Source organism: Anopheles arabiensis, chromosome 2 (genome assembly GCF_016920715.1).
Source record: "Anopheles arabiensis isolate DONGOLA chromosome 2, AaraD3, whole genome shotgun sequence".
In the NCBI taxonomy this organism is placed as follows: Eukaryota; Metazoa; Arthropoda; class Insecta; order Diptera; family Culicidae; genus Anopheles; species Anopheles arabiensis.
In genome coordinates this window covers 85399820-85425221 of record NC_053517.1, presented here as the reverse complement: position 1 = coordinate 85425221, position 25402 = coordinate 85399820, and the positions used below count along the sequence as shown (strand labels likewise).

At 45.9% G+C, this 25402-nt stretch overlaps 4 protein-coding genes across 15 annotated transcripts; 3 read left to right on the top strand and 1 right to left on the bottom strand.

The window, feature by feature from the left end:
* The first annotated feature begins 500 nt into the window (after window positions 1-500).
* Window positions 501-4344, top strand: LOC120895742 (anion exchange protein 3-like). Its single transcript, XM_040299319.1, has 7 exons — window positions 501-747; window positions 974-1291; window positions 1358-1504; window positions 1607-3522; window positions 3587-3781; window positions 3856-4084; window positions 4158-4344. Exons 1-7 carry the CDS (start codon window positions 655-657, stop codon window positions 4230-4232), a joined length of 2973 nt encoding a protein of 990 aa, XP_040155253.1. The 5' UTR covers window positions 501-654; the 3' UTR covers window positions 4233-4344.
* A 381-nt stretch (window positions 4345-4725) lies between these two features.
* On the top strand, window positions 4726-13283 carry LOC120895743 (solute carrier family 35 member F5). Of its 12 annotated transcripts, none has more exons than XM_040299321.1 (8): window positions 4726-4856; window positions 7594-8000; window positions 8169-8306; window positions 8411-8467; window positions 8559-8792; window positions 8914-9096; window positions 9177-9487; window positions 9580-13283. In XM_040299321.1, the coding sequence occupies exons 2-8, from the start codon at window positions 7911-7913 to the stop codon at window positions 9887-9889; spliced, it is 1323 nt and encodes a 440-aa protein (XP_040155255.1). In that variant the 5' UTR covers window positions 4726-4856; window positions 7594-7910; the 3' UTR covers window positions 9890-13283. The 12 variants fall into 12 exon arrangements, with proteins under 12 accessions (XP_040155255.1, XP_040155266.1, XP_040155258.1 ...); XM_040299324.1 differs by having other exon boundaries at window positions 4732-4897; XM_040299328.1 differs by having other exon boundaries at window positions 4733-4796.
* A 5932-nt stretch (window positions 13284-19215) lies between these two features.
* Window positions 19216-21403, top strand: LOC120895747 (loricrin-like). The gene is made up of 2 exons (XM_040299336.1): window positions 19216-19360; window positions 20422-21403. The coding sequence occupies exons 1-2, from the start codon at window positions 19352-19354 to the stop codon at window positions 21241-21243; spliced, it is 831 nt and encodes a 276-aa protein (XP_040155270.1). The 5' UTR covers window positions 19216-19351; the 3' UTR covers window positions 21244-21403.
* A 2377-nt stretch (window positions 21404-23780) lies between these two features.
* LOC120896297 (keratin, type II cytoskeletal 1-like) lies at window positions 23781-24373 on the bottom strand. The gene is made up of 2 exons (XM_040300301.1): window positions 24332-24373; window positions 23781-24254 (listed from the first exon to the last, which is right to left on the bottom strand). Exons 1-2 carry the CDS (start codon window positions 24350-24352, stop codon window positions 23826-23828), a joined length of 450 nt encoding a protein of 149 aa, XP_040156235.1. The 5' UTR covers window positions 24353-24373; the 3' UTR covers window positions 23781-23825.
* Between the last annotated feature and the right edge of the window lie 1029 nt (window positions 24374-25402).

The window sequence follows — 25402 nt, the reverse complement described above, 5'->3', positions numbered from 1 at the left end:
ACCATTTTTACATAACAAGGGGGTTTCCTCTGTTTGATTGTGGAATGTATCCGCCCGTCCCGTGACGGGATTTCCCCATAAAAGCCCCCCTAAAAGCCCTTAAAATAGAACCTTTCCTTGCCAGACGCTCCAGCGCTTCATAATTGATGGCGCTCGCCGGGCACCGAAAATAGAGACCACCCTTGTGTGTGCTGTTTTCATTGCAAAACGTGCCACATTCGTACCTAGGTGCTAAATGATACGTCACACAAAAATCAAAGCGTGTAACGTGCACACACACACACATATGCTCACAATTTCGAACGAAAACGTTTGATAGCTCACTCACTTATTACAACCACACCGTCACAGTCTTGACCGGTTCCAGGAGTGTCCAAAACTGCCGGTCGGCAGGGCGTTACTCAATTAGCGATATTAACATTTCGTGATGCACCCGACACGGTTGTCACGTGTATTTTGGCACCACAACGCCACCGATTGGCAAGCCCGGTCAACATTGAAAAAGGTTTGCCGGTTCTGGCCGGTACGATCGATCAGTTCGGGTGCGTCGCTTGGCGAAGCAAGATCGCAAAGATCGACAAGTTGGTTTGATATTAGAACAAACGAACGTCTTATTCTTGGAGTGGTTAGTGAAGTGCAAGTGGCAAGTGAAGAATGGCTCATTTTCTCGACATTCCGTACGCAGACGGTTCGATGAGACGTAAAAGCTCGATAGCATCGAGTGTGCTGGCGAGACACTTTATAAATGTAAGTGCTGTTTGTTGTTTTTTTTGGCAGCGGAATTTAGTCGGAATCGTTAGTCCTATGCTCACGTGACATGTGACAACTACGCATTGCCCATGGCTACGTTTTCGCTAACTTTGACATATCACCACGTTGAAAGAACAATTGCAGGGATAGTGTTGTCTTACAACGAAGTTTACTTTGTTTATTCACGTTTGACCTTGACCCTAATTTCTCACAACTTTGCTAGAACGCCAACCGAAGTATCAATAGCTCATGCGCCCAAATAAATGAGTCGGATAAGGCTAACGATACAAACCACAAGGTGTTTGTGCAGCTGAACGAGCTGACCGGCAGCGGAGAAAATCAGGAATGGAAGCAAACGGCCCGCTGGATCAAGTACGAGGAGAACTTGGAGGAGGGAGCCGATCGGTGGGGCCGGCCACACGTTGCCGCCCTGTCGTTTCACTCGCTGCTGAATCTACGCCACTGTCTCGAGACGGGAGTCGTTCTGATGAACCTAGAGGCAAATGACTTGTCCATAGTTGCGCATCGTGTGGTGGAGCAGGTTCGTTAGGAGTACGTAGCGTGCTCGTTTATGGAGGTATCAACAACAAATACTCCCTTCTTTTAGATGGTCGCTCGTGAGTTGATCCATGAGGATGATAAACCGGTCATTGCACGGGCACTGCTGCTGCGCCATCGGCATGTCAACGAGAACGCGCACGGTGGAATCTTCTACGGATCGAGGCGAAGGTTAAGCAGCTTCACGAGCATTCTGGTGAGTGTGATACTTTCATATTTTTGGGACATGGTGCTATCCAATGTGAACTTCAAAATTTCGAGCTTATTACAATCTTCGTATTTCTTCACCAATACTTAGAGTGTGAAGAATGACAGCAGAAAACCATGTATCATACCGGTAGTCGAGATCAATGGCCAGGGAGGCCAAAGTGAGATGAGACTCAACATCAACGACGAATCCTACACCTCCTCCCAGGAAGACATCAAGATGTGCACGATTCTGAAGCGCATTCCCGAGGGGGCCGAAGCAACGACCGTCCTCGTCGGTGCGGTCGACTTTCTTGAGCAGCCCACGATCGCTTTCGTACGGCTGGCGGAAGGTATCCCGATGCCGAGCATTACGGAGGTACCGATCCCCGTGCGCTTCCTGTTTCTTCTGCTCGGGCCTCAAAAAATCGACCTGGACTACCATGAGGTTGGCCGGTCGATTGCAACACTCATGTCGAACGAGCATTTCCACAACATCGCCTATAAGGCGGACGATCGAGAAGAGCTGCTGTCCGCGATCGATGAGTTCCTGGAAGACTCGATCGTGCTTCCACCGAGCAAATGGGAGCGTCAGGGACTTTTGCCGTTCGAGGAGCTCAAGGCCAGAAGTGACATGATCCGATTGCGCAAGAAGAAAGCACTGGACGAGATGATTAAGAGTAAGCAACCACAGCTGGTCACGAGCGAAGAGGAAAAGAAGCTCCTAACGGTTAGTGGTGGTGGTGAAGGGGCGAGTGATGGGAAGAAACCGCCCAGTAACCCGTTGCAGAAGACCAACCGTCTGTGGGGTGGAGTGATCAACGACATCAAGCGTCGCTATCCGATGTACAAGAGCGACATTATGGATGGACTCAACACTGAGACGCTGGCGGCGACCATCTTTATGTACTTTGCGACCCTCTCAACGGCCATCACCTTCGGAGGGTTGTGTTCGGATAAAACCGATAACCTGATCGGCATCTCGGAATCTCTGCTGTCAGATGCGATATTCGGTATGGTGTTTCATCTGCTTGCCGGACAGCCTCTGCTCATCATTGGCACGACCGGTCCGCTTGTCCTGTTCGATGAGGCACTGAATCAGTTCTGTATCTCGAACGACTTCAACTTCCTCACGGTGCGCGTGTATGTTGGATGTTGGCTGGTGGTGATCGCTTTGCTCGTGTCCGCGTTCGAGGGTAGTGTGTACGTGCGAATGTTCACTCGCTTTACGCAGGAAATCTTTTCCGCCCTAATCACGCTACTGTTCATCTTTGAAACCTCCATAAAGCTCGTATCTGTGTATGTTCGACATCCGCTGTTGTCTGAGTATGTGTACAAGAACATTACTGTTGCACCCCTTCTACCTATGCCTTGTCTGGAGGTGAGCAATGGCACTACTTCGATTGGATTGCTCGAAAATAACCTAACAATGGTCGTGAATGGAACGCTGGGACTCGTCTCAAACATGGATCACCTGCTCATTCCGGAAGATGCTAGGGGGCCTCGAAACCAACCAAATACGGCGCTTTTCTGCACCATCCTCATGTTTGGAACATTCTCGCTGGCCTACTACCTGAAGCTGTTCCGTAACTCACACTTCCTGGGGCGTACTGCGCGACGTGCGCTCGGTGATTTTGGAGTACCGATCTCGATCGCCATATTCGTACTAGTTGACTACATGACGCCACAGGTGTACACGGAGAAACTAAGCGTACCCGAGGGTCTCTCACCGAGCGATCAAACACGCCGTGGATGGCTTATTCCGATGGGTGGCGTTCCCAGCTGGTTGCCCTTCTTGGCAAGTATTCCCGCACTGTTGATGTACATTCTGATCTTCATGGAGACGCACATTGCGGAGCTGATCGTCGATAAGCCTGAGCGAGGGCTGAAGAAAGGTTCCGGTTTGCACATGGACGTTGTGTTGCTGTGTGTCATTAACACCGTGTGTGGGTTCTTCGGTATGCCGTGGCATAGTGCTGCTACGGTCCGATCGGTATCACACGTATCAGCCGTTACTATCATGTCTAGGTAGGAAGATTATAAACAAAGTTGAGTGTAGAGGCAGAAATTAATCTGGGAACTTTTTCCACAGAACTCATGCACCAGGAGATACGCCACACATCGCGGACGTGAAGGAGCAACGAGTATCGGGCTTTGTGGTATCGGTCTTGGTGGGGCTTTCAGTAGTAATGGCTCCGATCTTGCGCTTGATCCCCATGTCTGTGCTGTTTGGTGTTTTTCTCTACTTGGGCATTGCTTCCATGAGCGGAGTGCAGTTGTTCGAGCGGTAAGCTTACAAATGGCAGCGAAAACTGTTCAGTGAGCATTTGTCCAATGATCTTTCTGGCTTTTCCTAAACAGATTACGGTTGTTCCTGATGCCAGTTAAACATCATCTACAAGTGCCATTTGTGCGACGTGTTCGGACGTGGAAGATGCATCTGTTCACCTTCATACAGGTACTAGCGTTAGCCGTTATGCTAGCCGTGAAATCATCACCATTTGCAATGGCATTCCCGTCCTTTCTGATATTCATGGTGCCGATTCGGATACAGATGGAGAAGTTTTTCTCGCCCCTTGAGTTGCGTGCAGTAAGCATTTTAATTTGCCTGTTTTAATAAAATTGCATCACACCTGAATAATCCTAACATTGATTATTTTTAGCTGGACAGCAGTCAACCGAACGAAGGAGCAGAAGATGAACCCGATTTTTACGAGCAAGCTCCCATTCCTGCCTAAATAATCGCGATTTATACTTAAAAATATGAAAGTACTCAACAGATTTATAACTATGTGTTTAACAATTATATTTGTTACCTTTTACAATGATGAATAAAGCTTTTAAAAGATGCATTCATTGTACCTTTTCCTATCCGAACACGGAATATTTTTAAAAAATCCGTTCCCGAAGGGATGCCAGAAATCAAATGTCTAGCGAGATGAACCGTTGCACACTGGACTCTTATCAATCCATCGTTTTATGATTCTCCCTTCAAAATAGGCTACAAAATCTACTGTGTTCAGAATGCAATATCAATTATTCATATTGCTCTGCATTGAAAGTAAACAATAAAAACAAAATTGCAAACAACTATCGAAATAATAACGGTCATAATTCGACATGGAATTCAAATTCATCTTTCAATCCCGTTTCAATCCGTCAACACAGCCTTGTCAACACGCGCGCCTGCGCTCTCTTTCACACCGACATTGCAGAGCTGGGGGCATGTAACTTCAACACAACAGTCGCAGGCAAAAAAATAACAATAATTCGTCGAAGTCGCACTATCGCCCGGTTTTTAGGTGTTTTATCGTTCGCACAAGTGTCCCAGTGAATTGTTTTAGGATAAATTGTGCTCGAAGGTTTGTTCCTTCGTTACATAAGTTAACAATCAACCGATCGGGTACTTACGATTGCTGCTGGTGCTACGACGCCGCCGAGTGTTGTGTGCAAAATCTTCCTCCCATTTCCATACGGTCGTCGATGGAGTGTGTTTGTGCCTCTTCCATTGGTAGCCGATGGGTTTTATTTACACTTTCCATTAGCACAGTGCTCGAGGTCTTCGGCGAAGGTTTCGCATCATGACGGAGTTAGATTCTAGCTTTACTATCGTAGTTTTCTCCCCAGTGTCGCCCCCGATCGATGTAATATCGTGACGGATATCGAACGGTGCTACGCATATCATCACACTTAAAAATGTTTGCCGAATCTCGGTTAATTTTTGCCGAGATCTGCACAACTGAGATCTCGGCAAAGATCTCGGTTAAATTTCTGTTGCCGAAATATCGGTTAAAAATGCAATTGACATTTTGTTTTGACGTTTACGTTTAACCGAGATTTTCGGTTAGAGCAATCCGAGATTTCAGCTAATTATAAAAACAATCTTTTTTTTAATTTTAGTATTTTTATTTGCGTAAAAAGTTAGTTTGAGTTATAAAAACAAACACAATTAATTATTGAGCCACATCCATAACAGCCAGACCCGTTGCTGATTGCCGATGTACATTTTCTGCAGCATGATACCACCATCGTATCTGTAGTTGGACGGCAGGAAGTCACCTCCCCACCCCCAAATAATGAGAGTTGTGGTGGGATGGGAAGCGCAGGGACGGCCGCCGGTACAACACCAGATGGTGTTCAGCGTTTGGATGTATTAAAAGTGCAGGAAGATGGGCCGGGCATAGAGCGGGCACCGGTACAGACACGGTTCTGTAAAGCGGGCAGAGTGAAACAAGCCTGAGTGAACCTTGATTGGAAGTCACGTGGTCGAGTATTTGGATATTTACCTCGTGAAGGTAACTGGAAATGAAACCTGGAAGTCCGAACGGGCCGGCAAAGGTTGGTCCAATCAGACTAGCATCCGGTAATCCTTGGATAAGGACTGCTTCGAGCGACGATCTTATGTGCACTGGCTACGTGCGTTGACAGAGCTTCCTAGCCCACCCGTGTCCGATCGTACGCTACTGATCGGTCTCTTCACGCTGGGTATCATATTTTCATTTATTTTTCACACTATTAATTTTATAACACAAAATCACTCCGAAAGGTATCTGCATCGACAAAATGATGAATGACAGATAGAAAACCGAGCCTCGGCTAACTCAAATAACATAGCCGAAATTTCGGTTATTTTGACGGATGACCTCGGTGACAGCAGTGTTAACGTACGCAATCGGCATGTTGTGTTGCCGAGTTTCGGTTAAAATATTTTTTTAACTGATATTTCGGTTTTAAATGGTACTGATTATCGGCAATGGGAAATTTTCAACTGACATATCAGCAAGAATCGAAAGAGCCGACGAATTTCGGCAGTTTTTTTAACCGAGGTCGTGAAATATTTTTAAGTGTGATTGTACTTTCCCTCTGCGGGAGGCGAAAGAAGAAGGTGCCAATGTTGGCTGGAAGTGATGGGTCATCGTGTTTTTCGCCCACCGGCCCCTTTATCGGCGTTCTGCGTTCATCGGCACGACTCAGTGCGACTCTCGTGATGTTCCGGGGAAGAGGCTACGTCACGCCAAAGTAAACATTCCGTCGTTTCACTGAATTCGGGGGACCGCCAGCAGCAGCAGCCAACGTCACGATGACGCCAGTCGTAAAAGGAACGGATGGAGAACGATAACAGCGAAACACCAACCCCCGGCACGTCGCAGTTCACTCCCGGAGTTTACCTCACCGGACACACATCGCGCGCACACACACACACACACGCACGACTGCTCCCGGAGCTGGAACCTTTGTTGTTTGAGGCTGTCACTCGCATATCATATGGGACATAAATTAGTGCCCCTCCTCATCCCAAAGTCCTGCTCGAAGAGTACGTGCAACACACAAACAGCGTGTGCGAGACCAGTGGAAAACAACACTACGAAAAACAGTGCAGTGACACACTGAATGAGTGTAATTTGCCCGTCAAAGTTTACATTGATATCGTGTCCCTTTCTCCATTCCTCTCCTTTGGGCTGGCTGGGTTGGTTGTGTGGTGTGGTGTTGCTGATTGCGGGGTGGACAAGATCAACTGAGCTGAACTGTGCAAATAGTCGCGCGAACAGCACAAAAAACGGCTCGTTTCGTGGTGGGTCTGGTGCAGGGCATAATAAACGACCGCGAAATGCCTCCAATGCCAACCGGTACCTCTGGAAGCAGTGTTGTCCCGAGGTCAAGCACCTCAGAAAAGTGTAAACACCGGGAAATTATTGTGACGGTGGTGGTACGTTTTTGGATGTGTTTTCGTTTAGGATTCCGTAATTACTTACTTTTACTTGGCCTGTGGCACAGCCAGACATCGGTTCGGTGGGAAAAATTGCGATGAAAATGGAAGCACGAAAATGGTGATTTGGTGAAAATGTGAAATGTTGCGCAGCGGTGAAAATTTTGGTGAACATATGGTTGCTTTGATAACACCACGGATGACATCGATTATTGGTTTGATTGACAGGGACACTAATATGTTCTTCGGGATTGGAATTGTCCTGTTGTTTAACATACATTGTATAAACAGTGCCCACCGGGCAGGTGGTACAACAGTATTTATATTCAAAATCCAATGAAACGCATCATGTATTAGTCACTAACAAAATCATCTGTTTGGATCAATTACAGGGGGAATACAGGACCCGAATAATAAGCTAACAATACGCAGGGATTTAAATCACATACACATACACGCATCGGAAATGACGAATGTTCGTAGAAAATCCACGATAACGCGCTCGCTATAGGACGGCATCAAAACGGGTCGCTAATAATAGACGATCGGACGTAAAGTTCTTGAGAGATAGCCAGAGTTGGTAGCGGGAGGGCGACCAGAAGGGGACAGTGGACATTTGTTAACCGATCGTCGCAACCGTCCCCCCGAAAGGCCACGATATACCACGTGGTGTGGTGCACGTGGTGCGTAAACCGAACAGGGCGAAAACATGTTAAACAAAGCACAAAAGCTAGTGCTCGGAATAGTGTTACTGGTGCTGGTCGATATTATATGGGTTTCGTCGAGCGAACTAACCAAGGTCGGTACTAGCAAAACAACGCCACCATCTCACCCCCGTTTTAATTAGTCCCGGGGTCTCTTGCCCCGATATGATTGTTCTGGCGCCCTGAGAACGCCCATAGGCGTGTGGCAATAATTTAATGTCGATTCCCCTTTTTTCTTCCTACTTTTGCATCACCGTTTCCAGTTTCTGTACGAAAATGAAAACTACGACAAACCGTTCTTCTGCACGTACTTCAAGGCGTCTATGTTCACCATATACCTGATAGTGCTCGGTCTGATAGCACCGTGGAAGGAGAGCTGCAACCGCAATGGGAATTACTCGGTAAGAATTAGGCTAATATGTATTTCCACACTCCCTTGATGGGGCCCATAAAGTCACTGCATCGTGAATAGAAATTAACGGTTCGTTCTGCCCACTCGCCGCAGCTGATGGACACGATCGAGGAGGACGAAGGATACTATGCTAATGGAACGTCCAGTTTGGTGAGTTAGACCGCTTCCCACTTACATCGTTCGTTCGCCTCACACAATGGACGTTTGTTTTATTGCTTTCTTTTCCCCTCCCCATATGCAGAGTGACTCCTCATTCGTTCCCATCAAAACGGACGCCCAAGTGTCCGGCACGGAAAGCGATGACTCCAGCATACGCAGCGTACGGTTCAGCAAGGTGGCGGAGGTACGCGAAATGTCTCCGCACGAAGCGTCCGAAGCGCTGATGTCGCGGCTTTCGTACGCAGCCAGCCTGCGAGTTCATCGACAAAAATCACACCACAAAACGGCTCGAACGGCTTTACTGTTCTGTGTGCTGGTAAGATGGTGAAGCCACCACCCCCAAAACGGCTGTGTGGGATTGGCTGTGTGGTCCTGCAATAAGGCATATGATTACGTTAATTGCCGTTTTCCTTCTTCCCATTTGCCTTCTCTTTCAGTGGTTTATTGCCAACTACATGTTCCAGCTGGCACTGGAGCCGAGTGAAACGGCAATGGTAACGCTGCTCAGTTCTAGCTCGAGCTTTTTCACCCTCATCCTTGCCGCCATGTTCCCTTCGTCCTGTGGCGATAAGTTTACCTTCTCGAAGTGTTTCGCCGTGCTGTTGAGCATTTCCGGCGCGGTAAGTGTAGCTGTAACCGAGGCAGAAAAGGCCAAACCCTATGGCCTCAGCTAATATGTGACTCATGATTCATTGCGCAGGTAATGGTTTCGATGTCGGAAATCGATCAGCCGAAAATGTCACGCGGCATCGTGCTCGCCCTGCTGAGTGCATTCTTCTACGCGTCCTATCTGGTGCTAGTCAAGCGTAAAAGCGACACGGAAGAAAAGATTAGCATTCCCCTGTTCTTTGGCTTTGTGGGGCTGTGGAATTTGCTGCTGCTGTGGCCGCTGCTTTTTGTGCTAAACTTTTCCCAGCTCGAAGTGTTCGAGCTACCCTCCCGGCGACAGTTTATAGTTTTGTTTTTGAACGGGCTCATCGGTACGGTACTGTCCGAGGCGCTGTGGCTATGGTAGGTGCAATGGGAATGGCCTTCGATTGGTCACTTTAACGTGTGATTTATTGATTATCGTTGTTTCTTTCTTTTGCCTTTCCGGCACACAGGGGCTGCTTTCTAACGTCATCCCTTATCGGCACGGTCGCCATATCGCTACAGATACCGCTGGCAATGCTGTTCGACATGGTGCTGCACGGTAAAACCTACCCGCTACTGTTCTATCTCGGCTCACTGCCCATGTTCCTTTCGCTGGTGCTGGTGGCCTTTCTGGTGAAGTTTGATGACTGTGATCCGCTGCTAAAGTTCGGCAAGCTAATGTACCGGCGGCTGTGGAACTGCCGGAAAGCGAACGTTGTGCGAATACCGGATCTGGAGGAGCAGCACGAGTCCCTCATCGACGGTAGCCATGAAAACTAGAGCGGGAATGAACCGTACGTGGCGTCTGTTTTGCTCTCGGTTTAGTTACACACAAACACACCACAGTAGTTCTATCCGGTGCTCAGCGGTTTTGTATCGTTTCTCGGATCACTATCCTTTGGTCGGGGATCATCAGCACAGTGATGCGCCACAGAAATCGTCATCAGCTTTTGGCCATTTTATTGGACTTTCATAACTTTAACTGGCAGAGTGCAATTCGCTAAAGAACAATGCGTTCAACAGCGATCGTTTTTTTAGTCTAATTTTGACGATTCCTGATCAATTTCTCGTGATTTTGTTTTAGTAGAAATTTTTGGAGATTAATTTACATCACCAAAGTGTTCTTGCTGATACGTATTTTCGGACCGTGCTTTCATTCGTGATGCGGTTTGAGAGGGCAAGGTGCTGCTTGATAATAGTATTTAGATTGCTCTCCTGCTAGAGCCACCTGAAAGAGATTGTAATAATTCATTACGTTACACTTTGACTCGTTATAGATCAACGTAAAAAGTGCGCAGAAAATTGCGACAGTTTCCTGTGCTAAAATTCAAAATCAGTATTTCTACCCCGTGTTTTCGCGTAGTATTATTATCATTCTTTTGTTTACAGATCTTTAAAGTCATACAATCAGGAATGTATTTTGTTGTGCTAAGAAACTATTGATAAACCCAATTGCTGTACGGATCATACTTACTCAGTTGAAATTATGTCTCGAATAATGATGATACATATAGTTTCACATTTGCACAGTTTTCAGTGAGAGCAAACAATGGTTCGAAAAGTGCTGCATGCGGCACATTATCACATTAACGCAATTAGGCATCGCAAAGCAATAGGAAAAGCAAGAACAAATAATTATGTTCAATGATGTGTCTGAAGTCGTTGCCAAGCAAAAGAGGTCAACCTGTTTTGGAGCCGATGTGCGACGAAGTATTACTTTAAATGTATCATCACCGAACGGTAGGAACTAACGCACACGGATGAGAAGAGAGCACACGCAGAGCATCTAGGAAAGTGTCTTGTTTTTTTTTTGTTTTGCTCGTAAGCGCAATACACAAATCTAGGGAATTGTTCGTTTAGCGTATGTTGAACAAACCGTCAGTAGCGCACAACAACAACAACAACAACAATGCACATTTGAAACACACTTAGCATTGTAGGAATTGTATGTCAATGGCCACACCATCGTTCGATGCGGGTGGTGCCATCGAATTCTGCCGGGAATAGGAAATGCAAGCAAAACCCAGTGCCCAGTGGCTCAGTAGTAGTGGTATTAGCAGTAGCGCAGTAGTAATAGTAACAGTACTAGTAGCTATTCTATATTGTGAAATTTGAGTTTTTCATTGTGATATAAACGTAGTGTATACATGAGTAAATTAAGTATTCGATGCGGATGCGCATTCCCCGCACACAACTACTCCCAGTGCAGAGGATGTAGCAAAAAAATGGTGCATTAAAATAGGGCGAGAAAATCTAAAAGACTAAACACATTGTTCACTGTAGAAGAAGCGCCTGTCTGTAAGCTGTGGATGGACGAGATTTGATTTCCTCTGCGGATGAATACGGTGTATGTTAGTATTATTAGTTTTGAACGTTTCGATCTGTTGCGGCCCTATTCACATTCTCGCATCCCGAAAAAAAGGAATGTTCCTCTGTGTGTGTAGAAGAGTACTTTTGATCACATTTAGTTTAAGAGTCCCCCCATCCACATGCGCGGATAAGACAAGATCGTGTACTGCAACGGCGTCTCAAAATTATTAGCTTGCAAAGCATATTCGAAACACCAGCGCCAAATAGCGGAGAGAGAGAGAGAGAGAGAGAGAGAGAGAGAGATAGTACAGAAGCGTTACATATATTTTTGTACAATATTTTGCGCCCAAAATTAGTGCAACACGACGACGACGGCGACGCGCCTTCGATTGCTGTGTCCACAGTGTCACCCCGATTGTTCCGGACCACCTAACACAACCCCGATCGAGGCTAACGTATTCACTTATTAAACTAAAGCACACTAGCTTCACCAGCATCACCAGCACCCTAACACCCTCTTTCCACCCTTTTCATGTTGAATACTACTAACTAAACTGTGTTCTAAAAAAAACCCTACAACAAACAAACACTCAAACGTACTAAAAGACTCCGTAGCAAAAGTTGACAGTTTCTGTCGTTTGGAGTTTACTCTTTTTTGCAATAAACACACCACCATAGCGAATTGTTGTAGAGAGCAAGAGAGCAGACGGGAGAGATGCAATAGATACAATAGAAAAGGAAAATACTTACCACAAACTTTCTACACAGTATGTATGAATGTGTGTGTATATATTATATTGATGCGATAAAATACATATTTCGCAAAACAAAACAAACAATACAAATACAAAAAAAAAGAAAAATTAAAGACAAACAGTTTGAAATGAAGAAAGTGGGAAAGCGAACGAGATAAAAGAGATGTTAAAAGTAAAATGCATTCCTTGTGGTAGGATAGGTTTTTTGTACAATTTATATGTGATACATACAATGCCCATTTATTGAGTAGGATTTACAACGTACCACGTCGGTTCTTGTGGGAAGGTGCAGTGAAGGGTAAAAGGCGCACATACAAAAAAAAAACAAAAGAAACAAAACAGACACGTAGAGTGAATTAAAAGTCAAAACAGTTCGAAAGTGAACCTGAAAGAGTCAGTTAAAAAAGCAAGAAACGAGAACAAATAAGTAGTAGTATGCAGAAGAGGAAAAATTAAAAAAAAAGACACACACATACACACATACACAAAATAGTAGACTAAATAACAAAACCATGAAAATTGGAATTTGCAAAAAAACAAAAACCAACACAACCACACAACTTTACACTAGCAGCCATACAAGTATGAGGATTTATAGAGTAAGAGTGGACGGTGATCATGCACGCACGTGATAGTGCCGTTGAAAGTGTTTATTGATGATCATATATATATATATTATATCTTGCATATTGTATTTGTGTGTGTGTGCTGGATGCGAAGGATGAATTGAGAGTGCGTGTTGTACTATACCTCTCCATATAAAATAAAAAACACTCACACTTACACACATCACTCTAAGTAGGAGTTTCTTCCTGATCTTAAATAGAACGTTAATGATCGAGGACAGTAACAGGACAGGAATCATACATAAACAATACTTAACGTCACGCAACACACATGAAGTGGAATGATGGTTCGTTAGAGGAGAAGAGGACAACATTACAAGACAAGATTGAAAGTAGACGAAGCAGTAAGCAAAAGGAAGTGTTTATTGAAACAATAATAGTGAAATAGCGAAGAAGAGCAACAAAAACAAAACACACACACTCTCACAGTTCATCAAACCAAGAATACCTTACAAATTGCAGTAAAACACAGATAAAAATGAACATGAAATTGCATTGAACATTGTTTTTGCGCACATGATGACAACGCGATCATCACTGTTTTGGTGTCGTCGTCGTCGTCGATCTTAAATCCTTTCGATCAAAGCACGCGTGCCGCCTCGGACGGATGATCGTTGATCATTAGCGCGATAGAGGAAGAAAAAAAAACGCTTCTTGGTCAAATATTAGCATTAAGCGAGCGCACCGTGGCGCCCCAACATACATTTGGCCAACGGATGTGTAATTAAACTTGGGTGCAGTACTCTCACAGTTGTCTACAACTCGAACTAGCTGTGAGCGAGAAAAAGAGCAAAAATTGGCCATCATCAATCAACGTCAACCGGTGTCGCGGTCGGGACGGTGGCCTTTCCCCCCGAAATTGGTTCCGCACGGGAATGGCAGATAAACCTCCTCAAAACCTCGGTAAGTAGCAAGCCGGACGAGAGTGGCACACGCAATGGGGAGGGAAAATGTCATTACATTTCGATCCTGATGCTCGGTATTCTCTTCATTCGTAAGGAAATGAACGAGCCTAGAAGAAGAAGATTGGTAGGCGCTGACCTTCCACTTTACACAGCACACATCGAAGCGTCAGAAGAAGGGAAGAAGGAGATACACCATCAACAACCACCGCCGCCCCATTTCCATCACGCGATCCGCCACACGGAATTATTCATCAATCCAGTGAGAGGGGTGTTCATCTTCTGCAGCATCGTGCGTGCACAGGTTTTGGCTCACGTTTACCCCATAACAGGTATGTAAGCCTTTTCTTTAATCGCGAGCGAGGTTCACTGCCGAGGCGAATCGATTTGGTTGCGGTGTTCCCCGCCGTTGAAGGCGAAGGTGATGAAAAGGCGTTGAAAATGGTCAGTTTGAACTGGTGCATTAGTGTTGGATTGTTTGGTTGTTGTTTTGTTCATTCAGTTCTTTATTTGCATGTTCTTGGATATGTGTTTTTTTGTCGTTGTTTGGTTGTGTGTTTTGCTTGCCGCTAATGGTAATTCTTCTATACCAATATTATGGTTGTGTCTCTTTTTTTTGCCCTTTTACTGAATTGCCTATTTCGTTCATCTATTTTGATTGTTAATTTTACTCCCAACTATGTTTTAGCCTTGCTCCTTCTTTTTTTCAAATGAAACAATTTAACACTGTACGTGTGTGTGTGAGTAGCTTAGATCCGTTTCCGACATCTTCACCCACCGCACATGACGGCTTAGAGAACAATGATTCATCTCATGATTCCTGAGGGGGGCTCGTTCCCATTTTCCGGCCCATTATATCATGTGTGTGCTTGCGGCGTTATACGACAATCTCGTGTGCGTGTGTGTGTGCAGTACCCGCTGCCTGTAATGAATGTGGTTCACGTGAACAAGCGCGCTTACTCTCGATCGTGACCTCATGCCGGCATCAGTCTTAATTTGTATAACTTTTTGTGTATCGTGTGTGTGTGTGTGTGTGTGTGTGCTGCCTGCCCAAGCCCTTCCGTCATGTCTTGGGGGTATCATTAGCGCCATCACGATGATGATAATCAATTAAATGTAGCCAACAAATCCCGTCTCTCTGGCCGTCTCTGTGCATCTGCATTCTGCCGAAACCAACCCTGCCACCAGAGAAGGACAGAACAGCCGTTGTGAGCGGCTCTTTATGAGCCTAATGATGCTTGGGTGAAATATGACCCGTTTAGCAGTTTTATTGCAATCATCCACTGAACGTCTTGAACTTGAAGCGGCCGCACCGAAGAAGCTTTAGTGTTGGATGTTTTATTTTTAATAAACAATTGATCAAACGAAAGCAAAAATACGATCGCTCATCAGACGCGTTTCACCATCACACATCCCAGCCGGTTTGCCACCGGATAATTATAACTCACCCACCATAATCACCCACCCCGCGGGAGCTTTTAAAAAGTGTGTTTATGCTTCCATCTCGCTCTCGTTCACGACTTCCGGCACCACGGTGGCGGTGGGAACAGCAGCGATTAAGATTTAATTAATTTGCCACCTCACCTCACACATCCTGCTTCTTCTTCGGGGGTGATGGTGTTGTTGGTGTGTGGTGGAAGGTCTGCCAAAGTGCCAAACAATGCGCTTTTTGGGATTCGAAACCTTGCTGACGGTGTTGCGTGTGATGATTTATTTCATATCAGCGGGAGATTTTGCGGCTACTACGGGTGACCTTGAAGGATTTGTATTATTTAATACGTAAATCTGCCTGCCCTGTTACACTTGTCTTATCTTAATGGTTCGTCGCTCATCTGATCTGAGTTAGGAAAGAAGCGCAACAAAACACAGCTGACGGGGAGGGATCGGAATAGATCGCGACTGTTTCCAGCGCTAGTAGTGACACCCATCACGGTTTATGCACCCACCCCTGTTTTGGTTGAGCGATTTGTAGACGTAGTTACAACAAGGGAGTGTGATTAATTATCTTTACATATTGTTTGGTGTGCGCTCAGGTGCGTGTGGTGACCGTGTCCGTGCTGACGCTGATTGTCATAAGTACGCAACATCGCATGTTTTGCTCTATCATATACTAAAATGTAAGGGTGTTATACTGACAAGCTTAGAGCAAGCTAAATCATATTTATTTGTAATTAATATTTTAAAATTGTGGACTCGTGTGCATTCAGTTTTTGGGTTTTTTAAAGAACATCTCTCATTTGACAAAAGAAACTGAGCTCACAACTAGATAACCCCCCCTTTGCTAAGCAATAATAGGGAACCTCTTCACAGATTATGCCTCCACGAATGCTTAACACTTTGTCATGCAGAAACGATTAGAATCCCAGAATCATCCCTCACGCTTCAGTTGAAGTTTGAACAACGTGAAGAGGGAACGCTCCTGCGAGGAGGTGCACGTTTGCGATCATCTTAAGGATCACTTTACCGTGTCTTAGAAGCCTCCACATACAGATCGTATGATCGTTCCCGGAACTAGGAAGCGTTTGTGAGTGAGCAATTACTGGAACCGAACGCGGGTGAATGATGTTGCTCTGGCCGCTATCGTATCGGAGCACATTAGTTCGTCTGTTTGTGGCGTGTGGCGAAGGTCGTGGCTCATCTTTTGTTGCGATGTATTTGAAACTGTTTCGTTCCAGTTACGGTTAACAGTTGGCAAGATAAATGAAACATAATCAATAACAATGCTGTGATCTGTATAGGAATGGTTACATTTTCAAATCGTTTTTCGTTCGTTATTGTTTCTTTTATTATGAATAATACTGCCACACTAAGCTCAAATACAATTTACATCATACTTATGACTAGCACCGTTCAGAAAAGGCAAATCGTTCTACGGGACACTTTGCTGGTTCCAAATTGATGATCCTACCGGGGAAGATGTTTTACGGAACGTTCTCACAATTTCTAGGGGATTTCCAACCTCTGCATTCCATTCTAGCTGGGCAGCGTAATGTGTCAAGCTGTTTATGCAACGCCGTCTAGCTAATGTGCTCCTCCGGCGGGCTAGCTGCCGGATGATATCATCTTATCGCGCACGTGCAGTGCCACACTCCACCGATGGGTGCATGGGGTGGGTTGTGTTTTTCCATAAAAATCTGCATCTTTTTTTTTCATGTTTATCAAAACACAACATACCTACATGGTCTGGTCATAGCTACGAGTACGAGTGTTTACTCTTCAGGCCCAAGGTCTGCTGCGCGAGCAAGAAAACTATATTGGCAAATCATAATTAACCTTAAAATCGTTTGATGGGCCGGCGGCCTGGTAATGCAATTTTTACACTTTGCATAGTTTGAAGATGCCCCCCGACCGCACACTCTTATCCGATCGTCGACAGGGTGTAAGGGCTTGGGAACGGGCGGCTTGAACCATTAGCGAAACAAAAGGCCCATCATCCTCGGGCTTAGCGCGGCCTGGCGGAGGACTACGCCACCGCTTGGGCCGCGATCAATTCTGCCGTCAAATGCCGAAATGTTGTGTTCTCCATCCAAAACTTTAACCGTCCGTGTGACATTAAATTAATGTTGTGTGTTTTTTTGTTGTATTGTCGGTTGCTCCCTTCTTTGGGAGTCTCATCCTGCTGAGCCGGCCCATCATCATTCATATGTACACGCGGTGGTGTGTACACACGTTCACACTGGTGGCACTGGGTGCTCTCTTCGCGACCATTGTGATTGCTGATGGATGGCGACTTCCATTTGCTGTGCGGCATGACTCGCTGTTTGGCTTTTGCTTTTTGGCTCCGGCCAATGTTGGGTTGTGCAATGTGCCCTATTGCTAAAGTACAGGTACTTCCATTCTTCGGAAAGCAGAAAACGAAAAATAAATGATCCATTTAAATGATCGACACCACACCACTCCCCTCGACAAAGCCCGCACTGGAGCAACTCCGTTTTTGGAAGCAGCAGCTAATCGCGTAACATTGCCTCCGACCCAGCCTTGGCGGCCCCGGTTCGGTTCGGTTCGTGTGCCATTTTTGCCAATGAATCAATGCAAGTACAAATTAAATGCTCTCCGCTCTGCGCTACGCTAGGGCACGATAAGCAGCGCGTGCGTCCCGATTATGATTAAATCATTTGCCAACGAGGCACCCGAATGCTTTGCCTTCGTTGGGATCGAGGTGTTTAATTACACTCCGATCAAGCCGAGGATCGATGATGGATTGAACAAGGGGATCGGGATCGAGAACCGCGTGATCGTGCACGGAATTCGGGGTGTACATACATTTTAGATGCGAAATCAAACATCCAAACACGCTCAGAGAAGTGTATAATTAGAGCAATTAGAATGGCAGTGTAAGCACAGCTATTGGACAGCTGAGAAGTCGCCAGACGTTTTGTACAGAAAATTGATTCTGTGCTTACACACGGGTGAGTGATATTATTGATCGCAATCATTTATTCTTTCCAAATGAAGCAAAATTCAGAAAAACTCATTTTACGGGTGTCGATCACCACTTTCGTACTAAAAGATCGTTTGCGAAGATGTCGATAAAAAGAACCATAGCACACAGCTGGCAAACTTTAGCAAAATCAATCAGAAATCATACTTCCTTGATCTCACGGGATGCAGTTTTTTGGTACATGCATAATGTACATTCACTTTTTTCATCTTCTCCCCGTTCGTTCCGTGACCGCAGAGTCCCGGAGATGATCAGTTTCAAATCGTTCGCTCCGATCGATTTCCTGCCTCCGGAGAGATAATTGATTTATTTAGTTGTGTGTGTGTGACGGGGTAAACCCCCAAAAAGGCGGCCGGAACATATGTCTACCACCCTGCCGCCCCGTACTCGCCTCTTAATTGACTGCGTAAATAATCCATAACGATCGCGCGAATCAGAAGTCAGTAATAGCGAAGTCATCCATCGATCCGGCCGGTCAGTACAATCGGGTGCAGAACTTGAGCGTGGGTCAGGATTTGAAGATGGACAAATTTACCTGTTTTTTACTCCTGCTTGCTGGTATGAGGGAAATAATTATGTTCTCTTATTTCGGTGCCCGTGGTTCGATCGTTCAATTGCGCGCTTTATCAATAAGGAAGGAGTGGATCAGCCTTTGAGGCGCGAAGCGTCCAACGGCCGGCGATGATGAGCCCGGGGTCACCCATTGGAGGAGCCGGATTCGTTTTAGCGATACACACGGGTGTGGAGAGCGAGACAGAGAGGGCAATGATGACGATCTGCCAGCTGAATGGGAAGGGGGGCTGCTGTGGGGGGAGTACACTAAAAGTGAACGCAGGTAGTTCGCCCTGATCTCGCCGTGCGTCTTCGAAGGAGGCTCTTTGTTGCAGTTTGTGAGTGAATGGGAAACGGGGAAGTGTGGAGAGGTAATGGTGTGGACTTGATCTGCAGCGCAACCCAAGGGGGTACAAGTGGCGTGTGCTTCAGGCACTACCGAGCAGGTGGTGGTAGTCATCGGGCGATGAGTTCAACCCGGCTACCCTTTTTTGACTATAAAAGCCTGTACCGACGCCAACTAGCGGCATAGTGTACTTGGATAGTTCATCCGAGTAACAGCACCAGCAGCAGCAGCATCCAATCAGTGGTTTTTAGTACAGTAGTGTACTTTATAGTGTTGCGTGTGAGAGTGTGTTTAATCCCCGTATCCGAGGATGTTGAAGGTGCGTCTGTGTATCCTGCGTCGATTACGTAGAACTTAACTTAAATATACTGTGGAAGTTATTTTTTTTAAAGAAACAGTCTATACCAGTTTCGTGCATCGCTCGTGTATGCAAGTTTTTAGTACAATGACTGACAAGTGATATAGTTCAGTTCTGTACTGATATTTTCCACGAATTGATTGTGGATTGTGTGTACTAGTTCGAAGTTACTCGATAATGTTTTTAGTACAACTTTCGTTTTGGCTTATTTCAGCCAAGTTTTGGTGTACTCCTCAATTTGTTTGGATATTGTTGAATATACAAATCAATTAATAATTGGTTATATGTTTATAGATTTTTAAAGTTACAAATTCATAAAAGTGCTGTACCACTCGCATGAAGTATTTAGTACAAATCTCGTTTCTGAGAAGTGATATAGTTGAGTTGCTTTTCCCTCCTCTGGGAGTGATTGATCGTAGACGATGGCTTACACAGAAAATATATCAGTTGCATGCTACTAATGTTGATGTTTTAGGACAACTCTCAACTTCACTTGTCTCAGCAAAGTCTTCACAGAATCCCCAAATTAATCGTAATTTTCTGGCTAAGGAATTAAGGAAGTACAGGTAAAGTGCTACTAGCATGTAACATGTTAGTATCATTTTTAGTACTACTCTTGTTTTCAGTGGTCTGGCTCATTTTTACCTCTTATTCAGTCTTGATGTGATGCTCAAATGCGTTGTGGAAATTAGTTACATTATACTTTACATTAACCAGTTACCTTACCTGTTTCAATTCTAGATTAGTTCAGTCTTAATGCATCGCTCAAATCGAAGATTTGATTGAAGGAGAATGGTTATTAGTTCCGTTGCACTTGTTCTGAAGTTTTTAGTACAACTCTCGTTTTCATTTGCTTTGTTAACGTTGTCTTCAGTAGAGTGTTGCTGTAATGCTAAAATTGATTGCCAACATCAATGCAGCAATTGCAGGGCGTTGTTTTGTTGCGTCCCTATTATCCCATGCCGTGCTGCAATGCCAAATCAACCCGCTAATCAATCTCTACTATCTCTCGATGGCCATAGAAAACGATCGTTCTGAGCTGCCTGGTTGCGGTGGTTCTCTGCGCGGCTGACCTGGAAACGGCCGAAACTTCCTGGGGAGGCGGTGGTGGTGGTGGCTGGAGCAGCGGCGGAGGTGGTGGCGGCTGGAGCAGTGGCGGCGGCGGCGGCTATGGCGGTGGCAAGAAGGTGATCATCATCTCGTCCGGTGGCGGTGGACACGGAGGCAGTGGAGGCTGGAGCAGCGGAGGACGCAGCCTCGGCGGTGGTGGCGGATGGTCTAGCGGTGGCAGCGGACTTGGCAAGGGCTGGTCCAGCGGCGGTGGATCGTACGGAGGCGGTAGCTCTTACGGAGGCGGTGGTTACTCGAAGGGTTGGCCCGTCAGCAAGGGCTGGTCCAGCGGAGGCTCCTCGTTCGGTGGCGGATACGGTGGTGGCAGCAGCTTTGGCGGTGGCCACTCGGGAGGTGGCTGGAGCTCGGGCGGCAGCAGCCTCGGTGGATGGCCGTCGGGTGGTGGCGTGAGCAAGGGATGGCTGTCTTCGGGCGGTGGATACGGTGGCAGCCAGGGATGGTCCTCGGGCGGTAGCGGTGGATACGGCGGCGGTAACCATGGAGGATGGTCGTCCGGTGGCAGCGGACTCGGCGGTGGATACGGAGGCGGCGGTGGTGGCTGGAGCGCGGGCCGCAGCCTGGGCGGTTCGGGCGGCTGGTCGTCGGGTGGACTGTCGAGCAAGGGTTGGCCGTTGAGCGGTGGTAGCAAGGGCTGGCCGTCGGGCGGTTATGGCGGTGGTAGCAGCGGATGGTCCAGCGGCGGCAGCGGCTGGAGCGGTTCCAGCGGCTGGTAAGCCAAGCGAGCCAACGCAGGAGAAGAAAAAAAAGAGAATGTCTCCACACTAGCGGAAGCACCTCAACTGCCCCAAACACATCACACTGTTACATCACAGTTCTTTGTTGATACGATGGAAATAAACAGCAACCGAAATTCGCTTTTGTACATAAACCGAATCACTCTGAGTTACAGAAAACACTTTTTTTGCACTTTTATTTCATTGCGTACTTTGGGAGATATCTTCCCCCCGGCCGGCGATATCAACTAGGCACGTATCGACAAACCGAATCGTGTGAAAATGTTAAAGACCGCCCTCCGGGGGCACATTCTCTCGATCACATCCGACGACCGGCAACCGAAAGTCCGGCAGCATCGGCGATCCCGTTCACTTGCGCACCCAAGATTTGATCTTTGCGCGAAGGGCGGCTGCTGCAACCGATCGTCCGGGGATTAACATCGATAGCGCATTATGCTATTATTTTTGCCTTTTTAATGAATGCCACGATAATGATCTCGATGCGGAGGCGCTGACAAATTGAGTACTCGCTCGCGCTCGCTCGGCTCGGACCATGAAGGGCACGTCTTCGGTCCGTTCCGTTGCGTTTTGTGCTGCGTTTTGCTTCATCCGTTGAATTGAACTGTTAAGAATGGTAATTGAATGATCGAGTGGGGGGGGGGAGAGGTTCGTGGACATGCACTATCGTGCAGACGCCATCGACAAGGGTGGAGCCACCGTACGACACGGGTGCGCAATTGTTTGATCTGTATCTTGAGCGTTGTATAAATAAGTGGCGGGAGCCTTCCGAAGCGGGGTTTGTTTTTGTGCCATTTTCAAATATTGCGCTCGTTGTGGTGCTTTTTGTGATAGTACTATGGTCGGTTGGGGGGAAGTAAGGAGTGGGCGGTTAGTAAGTGCATGTAAGCGAGTCATGGTTAGTGAGCATTGTCTTGCGTCTGACACGTGTTTGATGATCTTTTCCTAAACAACAACAACAGCTGTATCTGTCAGTGTTGAGAGATACGATCAACCTGGGTGTACTAAATTGCACTGGAATGGAATTTTAAGTAGGTTGTTCTAAAATGGTATATTCATCGCATGCTCATTGTTTCTTCTTGGTAAAAAGCTTTTTTTTTTGGGAAAATTATGAGAAATGTATTGAAAATTATGAAGTAAATTTAATAAATTATTTCTACTGCAGTCACTTAGTATGTTCTAAAATGTTTATTGCGTTTTTTCTCCATTGAAACGCAATCTTAGGCAGGAATGAGTTAAAAAAAATCAGATTAATATACATCTTGAAAACTATCACAGAGACAGCAAAAATGTAAACTCATCCACACACTTGAATTTGCATCGGCATTCACTCAAAAGTATTTGAAAGTACTTTGTTTAAACAAATTTTTTAATTGATATTTGTGTTGTGACTTGCTCCAAAATGTATGCAATTGATTTGAATTATTTGTATAAAACAGGGACAAAAGCTGGCTCACCTCTTCGTTAAATAATATTTAATAAATCTGGCTCGACAAAACCTGACCAGGCGTTATGAATTCGGCAACTTAGGAGCTTTTTGGAAAATTGTTTCTACCAACTTCCTAATACTTCCATACTTTCTTGTAAGAAAAGTGTGAGTTCAATATTTGAAGCAGTTTTTTAAATAAAATATTGTCTGTATTTACTTGCCGGGCCATGCCGGGTCAATGGACAGTCAGTCATCACATGTATCCAGAGCTAAAGCAGCCTTAGGTGGCAATGATTGTCACTCAAAATAAGAATACCAATAAGTATGTGTGAACTAAATTACTACCATAATGAAAATTGAGTCATCCTTGTTGGACTTGCTTCCTTTCTACCTCATCCCTACATATTGATACTTTTAACCATTCTAATTACAACTAGTTCTTCCGCGAGCATCTTCCTGTACCAAATCGATGCTACTTACATATGCAGCTAATCAGTATTTTACGAGTGACGATGAGTGACGCGTTACATCCCACCCGTGTTTCCACCAAGCGCGCTGTAAACGGAGCTAATTTGCATCTCATTACATTCTTGTTCGCCTTCGATTCGCTCGACTCGCCAGCAAAAGCAAACGTTCTACCACCATAATTTCATACCGTACGTTAGTCGTATCATTCAGTGCTTTGAAGAAAGAAAAAAACAAGTCATTTTTCATGCAGCCAAACATTTTTGATGGAATCACACCATGTGATGATAAATTGATGGTAAAGAATGGCGTATAGTGTACAGCTGGGAGGTACAAAAACAAGCTCCACCAATGGGGCAGCATCGAAGGGCCTCAGCTGTGAAGATGAGACGACAAAGAACGGTTCCATTCGCGCATCGTTCAGCACACAGATCGGCTTCATCCGTAGGAGGTCAGGGTAAGCAAAGTGTGCCCCGGCTGTGAGAATGGCCATTTATAAAAACATTCAACGAAATGGGAAGGCAACGGGTTTGCAAAAAAGAAGAAAAAACACACACAACGGACCGGTTTTTCTTCACACCCCCCCCAAGCAGGAAAACAGCACACACATGAAGCATACCGTCCGTAGTATTCTTAATTAAACTTTATTTTGCACTCGCTCTCGGTTAACTTATTTCTTGCCGTAAAATCCGCCGCCCTTGATGAAGCCACCGCCAACGACGAACCCACCGCCCCCGAAGCCACCGCCTCCGAACCCACCGTGGCCCGGGAATCCACCGCCGAACCCGCGATGCCCAAAGCCACCGCCGTAGCCGCCGAACTTTTTGAACCCAAAGCCACCGCCGAAGCCTCCGCCATGGCCAAAGCCACCACCGAAGCCACCGCCATGTCCGAAGCCACCACCACCGTACCCGAAGTGGGCCGCTTCCGCTCCCTCCAGGTCGCTATCATCACCTGCACGCTCTTCCACGATCACTACGGGGCTGCCCTCTTGCACCGGCACTATCGATTGGACGCCGTTCGAAGCGTCCTCCTGGTACGCTGGGGCAGCGCTCGTGAGGCAGAGCAACACGCCACAGAAGCTTAGTAGCAAAAGTATCTAGAATGAAGAGCAATGAGGCGTAAGTTATCCTAGAATCGCCGCTAAGATGATCGAACCCGATCGTACACACTTACCTTGGCCATTTTCTTTAACATCAACACTTCAGCACGTTCCAAATCAAACTAATCGCTGCCGTACTGACCTTCGGTGCGTTTATATATCCTTTTGGACTTCCCACTTTGTTCCCGTCCCGTGAGGGCAATTCTTCGGGGCAATGTGCCCCTCCGCCGTGCCCGAAAAATAATACCAGGTAGCTTCGTTTTTGATTGAAAAGAGCTAAGGGTTAAGTGTGAAATGAAGTGAACGAAGTCGACGGACACAAGTTTACACACACACACACACACTTATGCCCGCCCGGTAAAAGAACGACCAAAACGATGGCCCTCTTAACGTGCATGATTGGAAAATCATCCTCTTTTGATCAATTTAGGCACGGTTTTGATGGGTCAGGATCTAATCCACCCAGATAGGGGCGATCGTTTTCGGTGATCGTTAGTCTACTAAGCACTTGTGAAGGTTTTACGAGAAGAAAAGATGCATTTTTCTTGTGTAGATAAATATTTACCTTGAATTATTTAATTTCAAACATAAGAACAAGCTAGAACCCTTAAATTACTTAAGTATAACTTTTAAAATGTTCCGCATCTCTGGCTTGCGTGATTAGAGCACAATAATTCTGCCTCAAACGTGATCATTATTTACCAATCAATCTCGATTTATCAACCATTAAGGATGGTATGTTTCTCGTTCCAATTCCTCTACGCTGCCCATCCAGCTAAGAAAGATAATTCCACCCCACCCGTGCAAGCAAAGGGAATTAAAAAGAACTCATCAAATTTGCGGCATCGCAAAAAGTAAACGGAAAAATCGAAACAGCTTCCAACCCCCCCCCCCCCCGCATGCCGACTGATCGGGGGCCCATTCGACATGGTGAGGTTCGGGGAAGAAGCGACCGTACCAACATTCTAACGCGATGTGTGTGTTGTTGCTTTTTGCTGGACGTTTCGAAAGGAGTGAAAAAAGGGAATATAATGACCAGTGCGGGGGGGGAAACAAACATGTAAAAATCAAACACAACTAACGATTTTGATACGAAATCTCCACACGACACCAGAAGTCATTTCGATCGCTGCCTAATTCCTGCT

Bases quoted from the DNA above. Each gene is read 5' to 3' on its own strand.
- LOC120895742 (XM_040299319.1), top strand. From the start codon at position 655: ATGGCTCATTTTCTCGACATTCCGTACGCAGACGGTTCGATGAGACGT. The intron at 1,292-1,357 runs GTTCGTTAGGAG...CCCTTCTTTTAG, and splicing joins CGCATCGTGTGGTGGAGCAG to ATGGTCGCTCGTGAGTTGAT. The intron at 3,523-3,586 runs GTAGGAAGATTA...CTTTTTCCACAG, and splicing joins GCCGTTACTATCATGTCTAG to AACTCATGCACCAGGAGATA.
- LOC120896297 (XM_040300301.1), bottom strand. From the start codon at position 24,352: ATGTTAAAGAAAATGGCCAAG. The intron at 24,255-24,331 runs GTAAGTGTGTAC...TCTTCATTCTAG, and splicing joins TGTTAAAGAAAATGGCCAAG to ATACTTTTGCTACTAAGCTT.
- LOC120895743 (XM_040299320.1), top strand. From the start codon at position 7,103: ATGCCTCCAATGCCAACCGGTACCTCTGGAAGCAGTGTTGTCCCGAGG. The intron at 9,097-9,176 runs GTAAGTGTAGCT...TTCATTGCGCAG, and splicing joins TGTTGAGCATTTCCGGCGCG to GTAATGGTTTCGATGTCGGA. The intron at 9,488-9,579 runs GTAGGTGCAATG...TCCGGCACACAG, and splicing joins TCCGAGGCGCTGTGGCTATG to GGGCTGCTTTCTAACGTCAT.